Genomic DNA, 15278 nt, shown 5'->3' on the forward strand with positions numbered 1-15278 from the left:
CTTGTAGCTTGAAGCCATTGTTCCGTGTCCTAGTCTCCATGGAAGCAGAAAACAAGCTTGCTCCCTCCTCCTCCCTGTGGCTTCCTCTCACATATTTATACATGGCTATCATATCCCCACTCAGCCTTCTCTTCTTCAGGCTAAACATGCCCAGCTCCTTAAGCCGCTCCTCATAGGGCTTGTTCTCCAGACCCTTGATCATTTTAGTCGCCCTCCTCTGGACACATTTCAGCTTGAGATGAGTTGCAACTGTGTCTTACACAGTTGCAACCCATCTCAAGCTGAGAGAACAGATGGACAAGAAATAACAATAATAATAATTATTATTTCCAGACTTTTCTAATTGGTGACACTCTTTTTGAAACAGGTCTCTTGGAACACAGTAATTCAGTTTTACTAGGAAATTGGAGGTTAAACGAAGCCCTTCTAAGAATTACAGACAGAAACTTAAAATGAAATAATGGAACGTGTGGGAATGCATGGAAACTGTGGATACGGAGGTCTGACTACACGCTGTGATTCTTCCTTGCTTTGATTCAGAATTTTGTAGCTTGAAAGCATGCCCCATGGACCTTCCACCTCTCTAAAACCATAGGAATACTTAGGAATATTTTGAGGCACGTTCTTTTCCCTCGTTGGAGTGCACTTTCCTCAGCCCTGGTCAAAGTGAGCTGTGTGAGGATGAGGAAGAGGGCCTTCTCTTCCATGATCTCCCCCATTATGGGATGCCCTCCCCTGCAAAGTCCGCCTAGTGCAGATGTTGATGTAACTCCAGTCTCCAGGTCTTTCAGGTTGCTGTATCTCTTAAATTGTTCAACCTTTGAATCACTCAATTGTTTAATATGTTCTTAGATGCTTTACATTTTAAGTTCAAAATGCTTGAACTGATTTGATTGTATGCTACCCAGAAATCTTATGATATTCAGTGAGATGTAACTATTTTATCTTTTATTATTATAATTAATGTTAGAATCATAGACTCATTGAATTGGAAGAGACCTCATGGGCCATCCATTCCAACCCCCCACCAAAAGGCAGGAAAATCGCATTCAAAGCATCCCTGACAGATGGCCATCCAGCCCCTGCTTAAAAGCCTCCAAAGAAGGGGCTTCCATTACACTCCGAGGTAGAGAGTTCCACTGCTGAACTGCTCTTACAGTCAGGAAGTTCTTCCTCATGTTCAGATGGAATCTCCTTTCCTGTAGTTTGAAGCCATTCCTCCATTGCGTCCTTGTCTCCAGGGCAGCAGAAAGGAAGCTTACTCCCTTTTCCCTGTGACTTCCTGTCACATACTTATACATGGTCCTCTCCATGTCTCCTCTCAGCCTTCTCTTCTTCAGGCCATGCCCAGCTCTTTAAGCTGCTCTTCATAGGGCTTGTTCTCCAGACCCTTGATCTTTGAGTCGCCCTCCTCTGGACACTTTCCAGCTTGTCAACATCCCCAATTGCGGTGCCCAGAACTGGACACAGTGTGAATCCAGATGTGGTCTGACCAAGGCAGAATAGAGGGGAGCATCTAGACCAGTGGTTCTCAACCTTGGGTCCCCAGATGTTTTTGGCCTACAACTCCCAGAAATCCCAGCCAGTGTACCAGCTGTTAGGATTTCTGGGAATTGTAGGCCAAAATCACCTGGGGACCCCAGGTTGAGAACCACTGATCTAGACATTAGACTCCTATTTATGCAAACCAAAAACCCATTGGTTCCCCCCGCTGCATGACATTGCTCATGTTTATCTTCCTGTTCTCAAGGACTCCCAAGACCTTTTTCACACATACTGCTCTCGAGCCAGGCCTCATCGTCCCCCATTCTGTCTCTTTGCATTTCATTTTTTCTGCCTAAGTGGAGTGTCTTGCATTTGTCCCTGTTGAACTTCATTTTGTTAGTTTTGGCCCATCATCTCTCTAATCTGTCAAGATCATTTTGAATCCTGCTCCTGTCCTCTGGAGCCTTGGCTCTCCCTCCCAATTTGGTGTCGTCTGCAAACTTGATGATCCTGCCTTCTAGTCCTTCATCTAAGTCATTAATAAAGATGTTGAACAGGACCGGGCCCAGGACGGAACCCTGCGGCACTCCACTTGTCACTTCTTTCCAAGATGAAGAGGAAGCATTAGTGAGCACTCTCTGTGTTCGTCCACTTAACCAATTACAGATCCACCTCACCGTAGTTTTGCCTAGCCCACATTGGACTAGTTTCCTTGCCAGAAAGTCGTGGGGGACCTTGTCAAAGGAAGGCCTTCCTGAAATCCAGGTACGCTACATCCACGGCATTCCCCACATCTACCCAGCTTATAACTCTATCGAAAAAAGAGATCAGATTAGTTTGACATGACTTGTTTTTGATAAATCTGTGTTGACTGTTGATTTTATTTGTTACCAGCCTCTCTTTATGGCTTGAGATGGGATACAACACATGTATTGCTTTTATGAAAAACACAGAACAAAGCTTAAAACACCTTTATTTCTTCATTTATTTACCTTATTTATGCCCCACCGTTTTCTTCCCTGGGGCGGGGGGACCTAAGGCGGCTTACAAATGGCACCTACACAGTGCCTTAAAACATACAAAATTCACCTAAAAATGGTTTGGATTAAAATTACAATATAATAAACATGTATTTATTTATTATGTCAGGAGCAAACCAAACAGTTGTATTGCATTTTTTAACAAAAAACAAACAAACAAAACACAAAGCTTGCAGGGTTGGCATTCAATGTCCTTTGACCAGTATCTGGCCCCTTGGAGTGCCTCTGGTGTTACTATAAGAAGGTCCTCCCTTGTGCATGTGACAGGGCTCAGGCTGCATTGCAGCAGGTGGTCAGTGGTTTGCTCTTCTCCACACTCGCATGTTGTGGATTCCACTTTGTGGCCCCATTTCTTGAGGTTGGCTCTGCATCTCATGGTGCCCGAGCACAGTCTGTTCAGCGCCTTCCAAGTCGCCCAGCTTTCTGTGTGCCCAGGGGGGAGTCTCTCATTTGGTATCAGCCATTGATTGAGGTTCTGGGTTTGAGCCTGCCACTTTTGGACTCTTGCTTGCTGGGGTGTTCCAGCGAGTGTCTCTGTAGATCTTAGAAAACTATTTCTTGATTTAAGTCGTTGACCTGCTGGCTGATACCCAAACAAGGGATGGACCGGTGATGTCTCTGCCTTGATCCTTTCACTATTGGCTGCTACTTCCCGGCGGATGTCAGGTGGTGCGATACCGGCTAAACACTGTAATTTATCCAGTGGTGTACGGCGCAGACACCCCGTGATAATGCGGTATGTCTCATTAAGAGCCACATCCACTGTTTTAGCGTGGTGAGATGTGTTCCACACTAGGCATTCATACTCAGCAGTAGAGTAGCATAGTGCAAGGGCAGGTGTCTTCACTGTATCTGGTTGTGATCCCCAGGTTGTGCCAGTCAGCTTTCATATGATATTGTTTTTAGCGCCCGCTTTTTGTTTGATATTCAGGCAGTGCATCTTGTAGGTCAGAGCATGGTCCAGAGTGACTCCCAGATATTTGGGTGCGCTGCAATGCTCCAGTGGGATTCCTTCCCAGAAATCCAGGGGGACATGAGAGAAGCCTCCTCGCAGGATTGCAAAGGAGGGCTTTTGCACAACTGAGACTTGTGCACCAACTGCGACCGTACCTTGCAAAGGTTGATCTGGCCAGGGTGGTCCACGCCTTGGTCACCTCTAGATTGGACTACTGTAATGTGCTCTACGTGGGGCTGCCCTTGAAAACAGCTCGGAAATTCCAAAGGAGGAGCCTCCACCACACTCCGGGGCAGAGAGTTCCACTGCTGAACAGCTCTCACAGTCAGGAAGTTCTTCCTAGTGTTCAGATGGAATCTCCTTTCTTGTAGTTTGAAGCCATTGTTCTGTGTCCTAGTCTCCAAGGAAGCAGAAAACAAGCTTGCTCCCTCCTCCCTGTGGCTTCCTCTCACATATTTATACATAGCTATGATGTCTCCTCTCAGCCTTCTCTTCTTCAGGCTAAACATGCCCAGCTCCTTAAGCCGCTCCTCATAGGGCTTGTTCTCCAGACCCTTGATCATTTTAGTCGCCCTCCTCTGGACACATTCCAGCTTAGAGTCAATATCTCTCTTGAATTGTGGTGCCCAGAATTGGACACAATATTCCAGGTGTGGTCTAACCAAGGCAGAATAGAGAGGTAGCATGACTTCCCTGGACCTAGACACTAGGCTCCTCTTGATGCAGGCCAAAATCCCATTAGCTTCAGACATGCTTTTAATATCAATTCAGCAGGTGCTGTTGTTTTTCACTTTGAATATGATTTAATGGTTTTTAACTGGAAATGTTTAACACTGTTTATATTTCATCCTGTTTTAATGTTTGCATATTTGCATATTATAAATTGTATGCTGATGCTTTTATTTTAAGCCACTTTGATTCTCCTGCAGAAGAGATAACGCCAAGTATTTTAAAAAAATCTAATAATAATAATTCTTAATGTTCAATGAAATCTTTCTCTGTTCAACTCCTGAAGAGATTTTCCTTTTATTCATCTGGCAGGAAACCTCTAAAAAAGTTTTGCGAAGAACACCTTGTGAGAGCTTTGTCCTAGGAAAACTTTAAGACTAAAGTGACTTGAAGATACAGAAGAAGAAGAAAAAATAAGTAGTAGAAAATATTGTGCTGTAAAAGGAGAGGCTTGGGAAAAGCAGCAGAAGTCTACAGCAGTACAAAGACTGTGCTGTTCGGGAGGTTGTATCAGTGAACACCTGGCATAATATTTCAATTATAAATACAAAATAATGGCAAGTCCTCTACCTCTCTATCCCAAATCACACACAGGGGAGAAGTTACATCAGTGTTTGGAATGTGGGAAAAATTTTGGTTGGAAAAGTGCTCTTACTCTACATGAACGGACCCACACAGGGGAAAAGCCATATAAATGTATGGAATGTGGGAAAAGCTTCAGTCAGAGTGGCAGTCTACGTACTCATCAAAGGATCCACACAGGGGAGAAGTTACATAAATGTATGGAATGTGGAAAAAGCTTCAGTCGTAGTGACAGTCTGCGTTCTCATCAAAGGACCCACACAGGGGAGAAGCCATATAAATGCATGGAATGTGGAAAGAGTTTCAGTCACAATGGAGAGCTGCGTGTGCATCAAAGGACCCACACAGGGGAGAAGCCATATCATTGCATGGAATGTGGTAAAAGCTTTAGTCAGAGGAGCAGTATGAGTTCCCATCAAAGGACCCACACAGGGGAGAAGCCACATAAATGCATGAAATGTGGAAAGAGCTTCAGACGGAGTGACAGTCTACATTACCATCAAAGGACCCACACAGGGGAGAAGCCATATAAATGCATGGAATGTGGAAAGAGTTTCAGTCATACTGGAGAGCTGCGTGTCCATCAAAGGATCCACACAGGGGAGAAGCCATATCATTGCATGGAATGTGGAAAGAGCTTCAGTATCAATCAACATTTGCATTCCCATCAAAGGATCCACACAGGGGAGAAGCCACATAAATGCATGGAATGTGGAAAAAGCTTCAGTCATAGTAGCACACTGCGTTACCATCAAAGGATCCACACAGGGGAGAAGCCATATCAATGCATGGAATGTGGAAAGAGCTTCAGTCGGAGTGACAGTCTACTTTCCCATCAAAGGAGACACATACGAGATTTTAGAGATCATAACCTTTTGGAGAAAGATGGCATTCGCAACCATTTGAAAAACATAACCTTTTGTAAAACTATGATCTTCCAGAGAACATCCAAAAACTAATTTTAAGTCTTCATTGGTATATAACATGTATTTATGCAAGACAATTTGGTTTCCAGTTGTTAGACTGATGACTTAGTTGTCTCTGATCTGTTAGGAACAGAGATTTATGCCAGTGAACAAACTATAGCAATTCCTCAGAAGTATTTTGTTTCAGTTGCCCAAAAATACAGCTACTCTCCCATGAAATATCTTGTTTCTATATCATTCTCTGAAGAGACAATATTAAAGTAGACTTCATTAAAAGTAGCATCTTTGGTTTACTCACAGCTTTTGTTTATTCAGCATGCAGCTACAGATAGAAGTGGTTTCTCTGTGCAGATAACACAAGGCGTCTTTCATATAATCCAGAGCAACATGAGTTTGCTCTTAACAGTCCATAGTCTACATGGCGTCTTTTAAGTCTGAGAGTCTAAAGACTCTCAGAGAGATAATGGAGTCGGTACTCCTAAATGGAGTCTGAGCAGTCTCAGATCTGATCATGTTGTCTGCAGCCCCTCAACAATCATAGAGCAAAGGGAAAGCTGCATACCAAAACATACATATACAATACAATAAGCAACACAGAATCATATACAACCAAATTACTAGTGGAGGCTTGAAGAAGGTTGCTATTTCCTACAGGAGAGAATCTGTATACATACATGGAATGAGGAGAAAGCTTAAGTCGGAGTGACAGTCTATGTTCCCATCAAAGGGCCCACACAGAGGAGAAGACACATAAACACATGGAATGTGGAAAGAGCTTCTTTCAGAGTGGACATCTGTGTTCCCATCAAAGGACTCATACAGTGGAAAAGCCATATCAATGCATGGAATACGGAAAATTTTCAGAGAAAGTTCAGCATGCATTAGATATCAAATAACTCATCATAGAAGAGGAGCCCTGCCTTGGAGTTTCCTAGCTCTCTTGCTCTACCATCAATCACAGTTTGTGTGGCCCTGATCGACCGCTACTATGGGTCGATCATCACTCAGGGGGATTTTTCTCAGTATAGCAGCAAGCTTTGAAGGGGTTCACCTAACCTCCTCCTCACGGAAACCCATCACAGTCTTCTAGGATGATCTGTGAATGTTTGCTGAAACGAGAAGCGGCTGAGATTGCTGGATTAAGGGGTTCTGAAGAATAATAATTCTTTGTTAGCAGATACCAACATATCTTCATACTCTTGTCTCAAGCCTTGGCTGTAGAGAATTTGTGCTCTATCTTGTACCTGCAACCCTTTTCTGTTGTATCCTGGATTGTGGAATGTAAATTCTGGACTGACTTCCTGGTTTCATTTATGGACTTGGACTTTATTTGTATCCCTCACTTTCTGGGTTGAGTTGCTGCAAGTTTTCTGGACTGTATGGCCACGTTCCAGAAGCATTCTCTCTCAACCTCTGATGTGGGTGAAATGTCAGGAGAGAATGCTTCTGGAGCAAGGCCATACAGCCCAGAAAACTCTCAGCAATCCAGTGATTCCAGCCACAAAAGCCTTTGAACATTTCTGAGCTGACTTTGGAATTATGAATTCTGTTTGTACTCTTGAATTCTTGGCTGTTTTTAAATGAACTCCTGGCATGCGACTATTGGACTGTCATCGTGGGTATTGTTTAGTCTTACTCCTGACCTGGATCTGCACTATTCGACTTGTCTGCATTAACTGGACTCCAGACCTTGACCTGTGTTCATCGTTACTCCAACTGTGTTGCTGCAATTGTATTATTTTAGCCAGACTCAAGACTTTGTGGCCTTTTATGTAGTTTTGTTTTTATTGTGCAGATGTGTGTCCATGTTCTCTTTTTTTATATATTTGCTAAGTAGTTGTCTTTTTTTTTAAAAAAATACCAAAATTGTAATTTCTGTAAAATATTTTTAATACTAAAACTGTACTTTGTGTAAACATGCTTTGGTTGGTTTTTCTTTTCTTTTTTTCTCTGTGATTTTTTAAAAAAAGAGTGTGGGTTGTTGTAGGTTTTTTCGGGCTATATGGCCATGGTCTAGAGGCATTCTCTCCTGACATTTCGCCTGCATCTATGGCAAGCATCCTCAGAGGTAGTGAGGTCTGTTGGAACTAGGAAAAAGGGTTTATATATCTGTGGAATGACCAGGGTGGGACAAAGGACTCTTGTCTGCTGGAGCTAGGTGTGAATGTTTCAACTGTCCACCTTGATTAGCATTGGATGGCCTGGCAGTGCCTGGGGCAATCTTTTGTTGTGATGTGATTAGATGCCCTTGTTTGTTTCCTCTCTATTGTTGTGCTGTTGTAACTTTAGGGTTTTTCAATACTGGTAGCCAGATTTTGTTCATTTTCATGGTCTCTTCCTTTCTGTTGAAATTGTCCACATGCTTGTGGATTTCAATGGCTTCTCTGTGTAGTCTGACAATGTGGTTGTGAGAGCGGTCCAGCATTTCTGTGTTCTCAAAATAAAATGCTGTGTCCAGGTTGGTTTATCAGGTGCTCTCCTATGGCTGATTTCTCTGGTTGAAGGAGTCTGCAACCTGGACACAGCATATTATTTGAGAACAGAGAAATGATGGACCACTCTCACAACCACCATGTCAGACGACACAGAGAAGCCACTACCAGTATTAAAAAAAACCTCTAAAATTACAACAGCACAACAACAGAGAGGAAACAATCAGGGACATCTAATCACCTCTCAACAAAAGATTTCTCCAGGCACTGCCAGGCCATCCAATGCTAATCTAGGTGGTCAGTTGAAACATTCCCACCTAGCTCCAACAGACAACAGTCCTTTGTCCCACCCTGGTCATTCCACGGATATATAAACCCTTTTTCCTAGTTCCAACAGACCTCACTACCTCTGAGGATGCTTGCCATAGATGCAGGCGAAACGTCAGGAGAGAATGCCTCTAGACAATGGCCATATAGCCCGAAAAAACCTACAACAACCCAGTGATTCCGGCCATGAAAGCCTTCAACAATACATTAATAAGAGTGTGATGCAGCAGCTAAAAAAAGCCAGTGCGATTCTAGGCTGCACCAATAGGAGCATGAAGTACAACGCCCCTGCTGTCCCAGCTCCACTGGCTGCCGATTCGCTACCGGGCCCAATTTAAGGTGCTGGTGTTATCCTACAAAGCCCTAAACGGTTCCGGCCCAAAGTACCTTACAGACCGCCTCTCGGTCCCGCCTGCCTCACAGGCACGTCTGGCGGGGACGAGAGAGCGGGCCTTCTCGGTGGTGGCCCCCCGGCTGTGGAACACCCTCCCTGCTGAAGTTAGACAGGCGCCCTCCTTGATGGCCTTTCGCAGGGGCCTGAAAACATGGCTCTTCGAGCAGGCCTTCAACTGAGTGTATCGTGAAACGACTCTGGAATGAACTAGGACTATGAATCTCGGCTATGACCCCAGGACCTGACGAAGCGGATTTTTAGTATAAGTATATGTTATGTTGTATTGTCTGGTTTGTATTGTCTTCATTCACTGTACACTGTCTTTTTGTTGTTGTTCACCGCCCCGAGTCGCCCCTAGGGCTGAGAAGGGGCGGTCAATAAATGCAAGAAATAAATAAATAAATAAGTCTAGATCCGGCTAGGTTTTAGTAGACTCTATTCTATACTTATTTTATTTATTACTACTCACCGGAGCGTCATGCAGGGAGCATACCCATGTGTCAGCTCCACTGGCTGCCGATCCAGTTCCAAGCACAATTAAAAGTGCTGATCTTGACCTATAAAACCCTATACAGCTCAGGCCCAGCGTACCTGTCTGAATGTATCTCCTTCTATGTCCCACCTAGGAATTTAAGATCTTCTGGAGAGGCCCTGCTCTCGGCCCCACCCTTGTCATAAACGAGACTCACGAGGACGAGGGACAGGATCTTCTTGGTGGTGGCCCCCCGCCTGTGGAAATTAGATCATCGTCATCCCTCCTCTCTTTTAGAAAGAAATTAAAAACATGGATATGGGACCAGGCCTTTGGGTAATCTGGCAGACCGACAAGGACAATAACGACATTATTATTATTATTATTATTATTATTATTATTATTATTATCTTAATTTGTACCCCACTAGCATCTCCCGAAGGACTCGATGCGGCTTACAAAGGCCAAGGTCTCAAAACACAACATAACAATACAAAACCTAAAGCAAATTAAAAACAATTAAAGCAATATAAACAACAAGCAATAAACAATACACAAAGATGGCAAAAAAAGCCAATGGGATTTTGGCCTGCATCAAGAGGAGCCTAGTGTCTAGATCCAGGGAAGTCATGCTCCCCATGCTCTATTCTGCCTTGGTTAGACCACACCTGGAATATTGTGTCCAATTCTGGGCACCACAATTCAAGAGAGATATTGACAAGCTGGAATGTGTCCAGAGGAGGGCGACTAAAATTATCAAGGGTCTGGAGAACAAGCCCTATGAAGAGAGGCTTAAAGAGCCGGGCATGTTTAGAAGAGAAGGCTGAGAGGAGACATGATAGCCTTGTATAAATATGTGAGAGGAAGCCACAGGGAGGAGGGAGCAAGCTTGTTTTCTGCTTCCTTGGAGACTAGGACATGAAACAATGGCTTCAAACTACAAGAGAGGAGATTCCATCTGAACATGAGGAAGAACTTCCTGACTGTGAGAGCTGTTCAGCAGTGGAACTCTCTGCCCCGGAGGGAGTGTGGTGGAGGCTCCTTTGGAAGCTTTTAAACAGAAGCTGGATGGCCATCTGTCAGGGGTGCTTTGAATGCAATATTCCTGCTTCTTGGCAGGGGGTTGGACTGGATGGCCCAGGAGGTCTCTTCCAACTCTTTGATTCTATAAATTTGACATCGCACTCCAAAACTCTGGTGATCTCTCTCATGGTTTCATGTAAATGTTGAACAGCATGGGGGACAGAATTGAGCCCTCAGGGACCCCCCAGGCTGCTGGTCAAGGAGTCGAACAGGAGTCCCCCAGCACCACCTTCTGGGTCCGATCCTCCAGGAAGGACCGGAGCCACTGTAAGACAGTGCCCCCCCCCCCCAAGCCCCATCCTGGAGACATGGGCCAGAAGAAGACCATGATTGATGGCATCGAAAGCCACTGAGAGGTCAAGGAGAACCAGTAGGGAGATGCTCCCCCTGTCTAGCTCTCTTTGTAGATAATCCGTCAATGCAGCCAATACCATCTCTGTCCCGTGGCCAGGCCTGAAACCAGGCTGAGATGGATCCAGAAAATCGGTGTCTTCCAAGAACCTTTGGAGTTGTGAAGCCACCACCTTCTCCAGAACCTTGCCCTTTTAGAAAAGGTTTGATACTAGCCTATAGCTGTTAAGTTGGCTGGGATCCAGTGCCTGTTTCTTTAAGAGGGGTCATACTACTGCCCCCTTGAAAATACTTGACATTACACCTTGAGTCAAGGAGGCACTCACCGGCACCTTCACCCACCCTGCCAGTCCCCTCCGGCTGATTTTATGAGCCAAGATGGGCAAGGGTCTAGAGTAGTGTTTCTGAACCTGGTGTTCAGGACCCCTGAGGGGGTCGCGAAGGGGTGTCAGAGGGGTCGCCAAAGACCATCAGAAAACCCAGTATTTTCTGATGGTCGTGGGGATTCCATGTGGGAAGTTTGAGCCAATTCTATCATTGGTGGAGTTCAGAATGTTCTTTGATTGTAATGAACTATAAATCCCAGCAACTACAACTCCCAAAAGTCAAGGTCTATTTTCCCCAGGCTCCATCAGTGTTCACATTTGCGCATATTGAGTATTTGTGCCAAGTTTGTTCCAGATCCACTATTGCGTGAGTCCACAGTGCTCTCTGGATATAGGTGAACTATTATTATTATTATTATTATAACTTTATTTGTACCCCGCTAGCATCTCCCAAGGGATTCGATGCGGCTTACAACGGGCCGAGGCCCACACAATACAACAATACAGTACCTAGCAAATAAAATCAGTTAAGCAAAAACAATAACAAAAGCGGTACAACAAGACATTATTAAAAACTGAGCCGGCCGGAGTAGGGGTACAGGATTAAAAGTGCTGGTGTGTCGGAGGGATATGGGATTATAGTATAAGTGCGGTGTGCGGTGATCTTGGTTCTAACTAAAGTGTTTCTGGGATTTGGTACTGGGGTTCCTAGTCTGAAAAGGCACATTGGAATAGCCAGGTTTTCAAATTCTTCCTGAAGACTGCCAATGTAGGGGCTTGTCTGAGGTCTTTCGGGAGGGCGTTCCAGAGGCGGGGGGCCACCACAGAGAAGGCCCTGTCTCGTGTCCCCACCAAGCGCGCTTGTGACGCGGGCGGGATCACGAGCAGGGTCTCTCCAGATGACCGGAGTGAACGTGTGGGTTCGTAGACAACGATACGGTCACGCAGGTAGGGTGGTCCCAAACCGTTCAGGGCTTTGTAGGTAAGCACCTGCACCTTAAATTGGGCTCGGAAAATAAACGGCAGCCAGTGGAGCTCCTTAAACAGGAGGGTTGACCTCTCTCTGAAATGAGCCCCAGTTAACATCCTGGCTGCTGCCCGTTGGACCAATTGGAGTTTCCGAGCCGTTTTCAAGGGCAGCCCCACGTAGAGCGCATTGCAGTAATCCAGTCTGGAGGTGACTAAGGCGTGGACCACCCCGGCCAGATCAGCCTTAGCGAGGTACGGTTGTAGCTGGTGCACAAGTCTCAGTTGTGCAAAGGCTCTCCCGGCCACCGCCGACGCCTGAGCCTCAAGCGTGAGCGATGAGTCCAGGACGACTCCCAAGCTGCGGACCTGTGACTTCAGGGGGAGTGTAACCCCATCCAACACAGGTTGCCACCCTATACCCCGATCTGGTTTACGATCGACCAGGAGGACCTCTGTCTTGTCGGGATTGATCTTCAGCTTGTTCGTCCTCATCCAGATAGACACAGCGGCCAGGCACTCGTCTAGCACCCGAGAGACCTCCTTGGAATTAGGTGGAAAAGAGTAGTAGAGTTGTGTGTCATCTGCGTAGAGGTGGCACCCAACTCCAAAAGTCCAGATGACCTCTCCCAGCGGTTTCATGTAGATGTTAAAAAGCATGGGAGATAAAATAGAGCCTTGCGGGACCCCACAGGTCAAGGGCCAGGGGTCCGAGCAGGCATCTCCCAGCTTCACCATCTGGGTTCGTCCCTCCAGGAAGGACCAGAGCCACTCAAGGTCAATACCCACCAAACTCAAAGTCAATACCCACCAAACCCTTCCAGTGTTTTCTGTTGGTCATGGGAGTTCTGTGGCAAATTAGGTTCAAATCCATCGTTGGTGGAGTTCAGAATGCTCTTTGATTATAGGTGAACTATAAATCCCAGCAATTGCAACTCCCAAATGACAAAATCCTCCCCCAACCCCACTAGCATTTACATGTGGGTGCATTGGGTATTTGTACCCAGTTTGGTCCAGTGAATGAAAATACATCTTGCATATCTGATATTTACATTATGATTTATAACAGTAGTAAAATGAAGTAGCAACAAAAACAATGTTATGGTTGAGGGTCACCACAACATGAGGGACTGTATTAAGGTGTCACAGCATTAGGAAAGTTGAGAACCACTGTTCTAGAGAACAGGTGGTCGCCTTCATTTCTCCCAAGATCTTGTCCACGTCCTCGGGCTGCACAAGTTGAAAGAACCCAATACACAATGGCAAGCAGATGCCTCAGCCACATACACGGAGACTGCATCAACACTGACGTCTAAGTCGGAACGGATCTGAGGGACTTGTAACAGAAGACCTGTTGGATAACATGACTCCTCTTGTGAGATGTTTTGAACCATATGGAAAAGTGGCAGGCTTCAGGGTTCATTAAACAAAGGAAGGAAACGTTGACGAAGAATACAACAAAATAAGAAGGTCTTGGAGCCGGAAGAGCCATCTGGACACAAAGGGGCCAAGAGAGCAAGTGATTTAGGACTAAACTCATGTTTTACTCAGAGATGATTATGAAAAGACACAGAAAGGGGATCGCTTGTGAGGATGCCATTTGAAAGGTGAAAAGTAGGCAATGTGCAAACACACACAGAGAGAGAACATTTGTCATCATTTCTTCTTCTGCTGTGGTGTTGAATTCTTTTATTTCTGCAAAGAGATTATTTTGGAAGAGTCCAACCTTCCTCCCTTGCGAGTCTCCTGCGTGCTAGAAATCAATCCAACAGCAGTAATAATGACTGTGGGTGTTGGGTTTTTGGGGTCCCATTCCCAACAGGGTCAAGACATAATCAGTCAAGAGCTGCCATTCAAGGTGAGTGGAACACGGTCAAGCCAGGCCAGGCAGGCGATCCCTGTTCCTTTCCCGACACACATAAATTTAGGATGCCATGAGGAAGAGGGTCTTTCTTTCAGGCTTTGGGAGACTCCTTTTTCTGGGACTCCAACTCCCAGCATCTCCAACCCTGGTGCCAGGCCCTCCTGCAGGGATGATGGGAGTTGTAGTCCAAGGGGGCATTCCCTCCACTCTCTGCAGCAGGGATCCCCAGGCCCCAGCCCTCGTCCTTGCTAACCTCAACTCCCAGAAGCCTCAGCTGCCTAGAGCCAAGGTCGAGGATTCTGGGTGATGGAGTCCTAGGAGAGGGGAGGAGAGGAAGGAAGGAAAGAAGACTGGCAATTGACTAAAGTTATCGACCACATGTGCAGACTGAGTTGGACATGATTTCATCTTGACGAACTGGCTTTTATGTATTTTAGTCTATACGTATTTTAATTTATTGTTGACGTACAATGTTTTAGATTGCATTGTTAGCACTGAATCCTTGCTGTTAGCCGGTCTGAGTCCCTCTACGGAGGTAGAGAAGACCGGGATAGAAAAGTTTTAAATAAATAAATAATAAATAAGGAACAGATTAATTTAGATCTACGGAACGATGAGACGACACGACAGAAAATGATTTTATTGATGAGACGCTGAGGACTAGTGTTTGATGGTTTTTATTGTTATATTGCTTTTCTATTATCTATATTATATGTTGTGTTTTAATTATATTTTTGTGCTTTGGAGACATGGACTGCTGTCTGTAAACCGCCCCGAGTTTAAATAAATAAAGGAAGGAAGGAAGGAAAAGAGGAGGGAGGGGAGGGAAAGGGAAGGAAGGAAAAAAGGGAGAAGAGAGGGAAAGGGACAGAAGGAAGGAAAAAAGGAAGGAGGGGAAGGCAAGAAGGAAGGGAGAGAGGAGACGGGAAGGGAGGAAGAAAAAAGGAGGGAGGGGAAGGCAGGAAGGGAGAGAGGAGAAGGGAGGGAGAAAAAAGGAAGGAAGGGGGAAGGAAGGATAGAAGGAAGGAAAAAAGGGAGGGGATAAGGGAAGGGGGAAAGGAAGGAAAAAAGGAAGGAGGGAGAGAGGAAGGAAACAGGGAGGGAGGGGAAGGCAGGAAGGAAGGGAGAGGGGAAGGAAGGAGGGAAAAAAGAGAAGAGAGAGGGGAAGGGAGGAAGTAAGAAAAAAGGAGGGAGGAAGGAAACAAGGAGGGAGGGAGGGGAAGGCAGGAAAGGGGAGGGGGTGAGGAAAAAGGAAGGAGGAAGGGGGAGGGAGGGAGGAAGGAAAAAGCGAGAGGGGGGAAGGGAGGAAGGAAGGGAAATAGGAAGGAGGAAGAAAGGAAGGAAAA

At 45.5% G+C, this 15278-nt stretch overlaps 1 protein-coding gene across 1 annotated transcript; it reads left to right on the forward strand.

Moving 5' to 3' along the window:
* The first annotated feature begins 4525 nt into the window (after nucleotides 1-4525).
* Nucleotides 4526-6653, forward strand: LOC137095999 (zinc finger protein ZFP2-like). Its single transcript, XM_067463286.1, has one exon. The coding sequence runs from the start codon at nucleotides 4764-4766 to the stop codon at nucleotides 5748-5750; it is 987 nt and encodes a 328-aa protein (XP_067319387.1). The 5' UTR covers nucleotides 4526-4763; the 3' UTR covers nucleotides 5751-6653.
* The last annotated feature ends 8625 nt before the right edge of the window (nucleotides 6654-15278 follow it).

The sequence above is a fragment of the Anolis sagrei genome, chromosome 2, assembly GCF_037176765.1.
Source record: "Anolis sagrei isolate rAnoSag1 chromosome 2, rAnoSag1.mat, whole genome shotgun sequence".
Taxonomy (NCBI): Eukaryota; Metazoa; Chordata; class Lepidosauria; order Squamata; family Dactyloidae; genus Anolis; species Anolis sagrei.

Bases quoted from the DNA above. Each gene is read 5' to 3' on its own strand.
- LOC137095999 (XM_067463286.1), top strand. From the start codon at position 4,764: ATGGCAAGTCCTCTACCTCTCTATCCCAAATCACACACAGGGGAGAAG.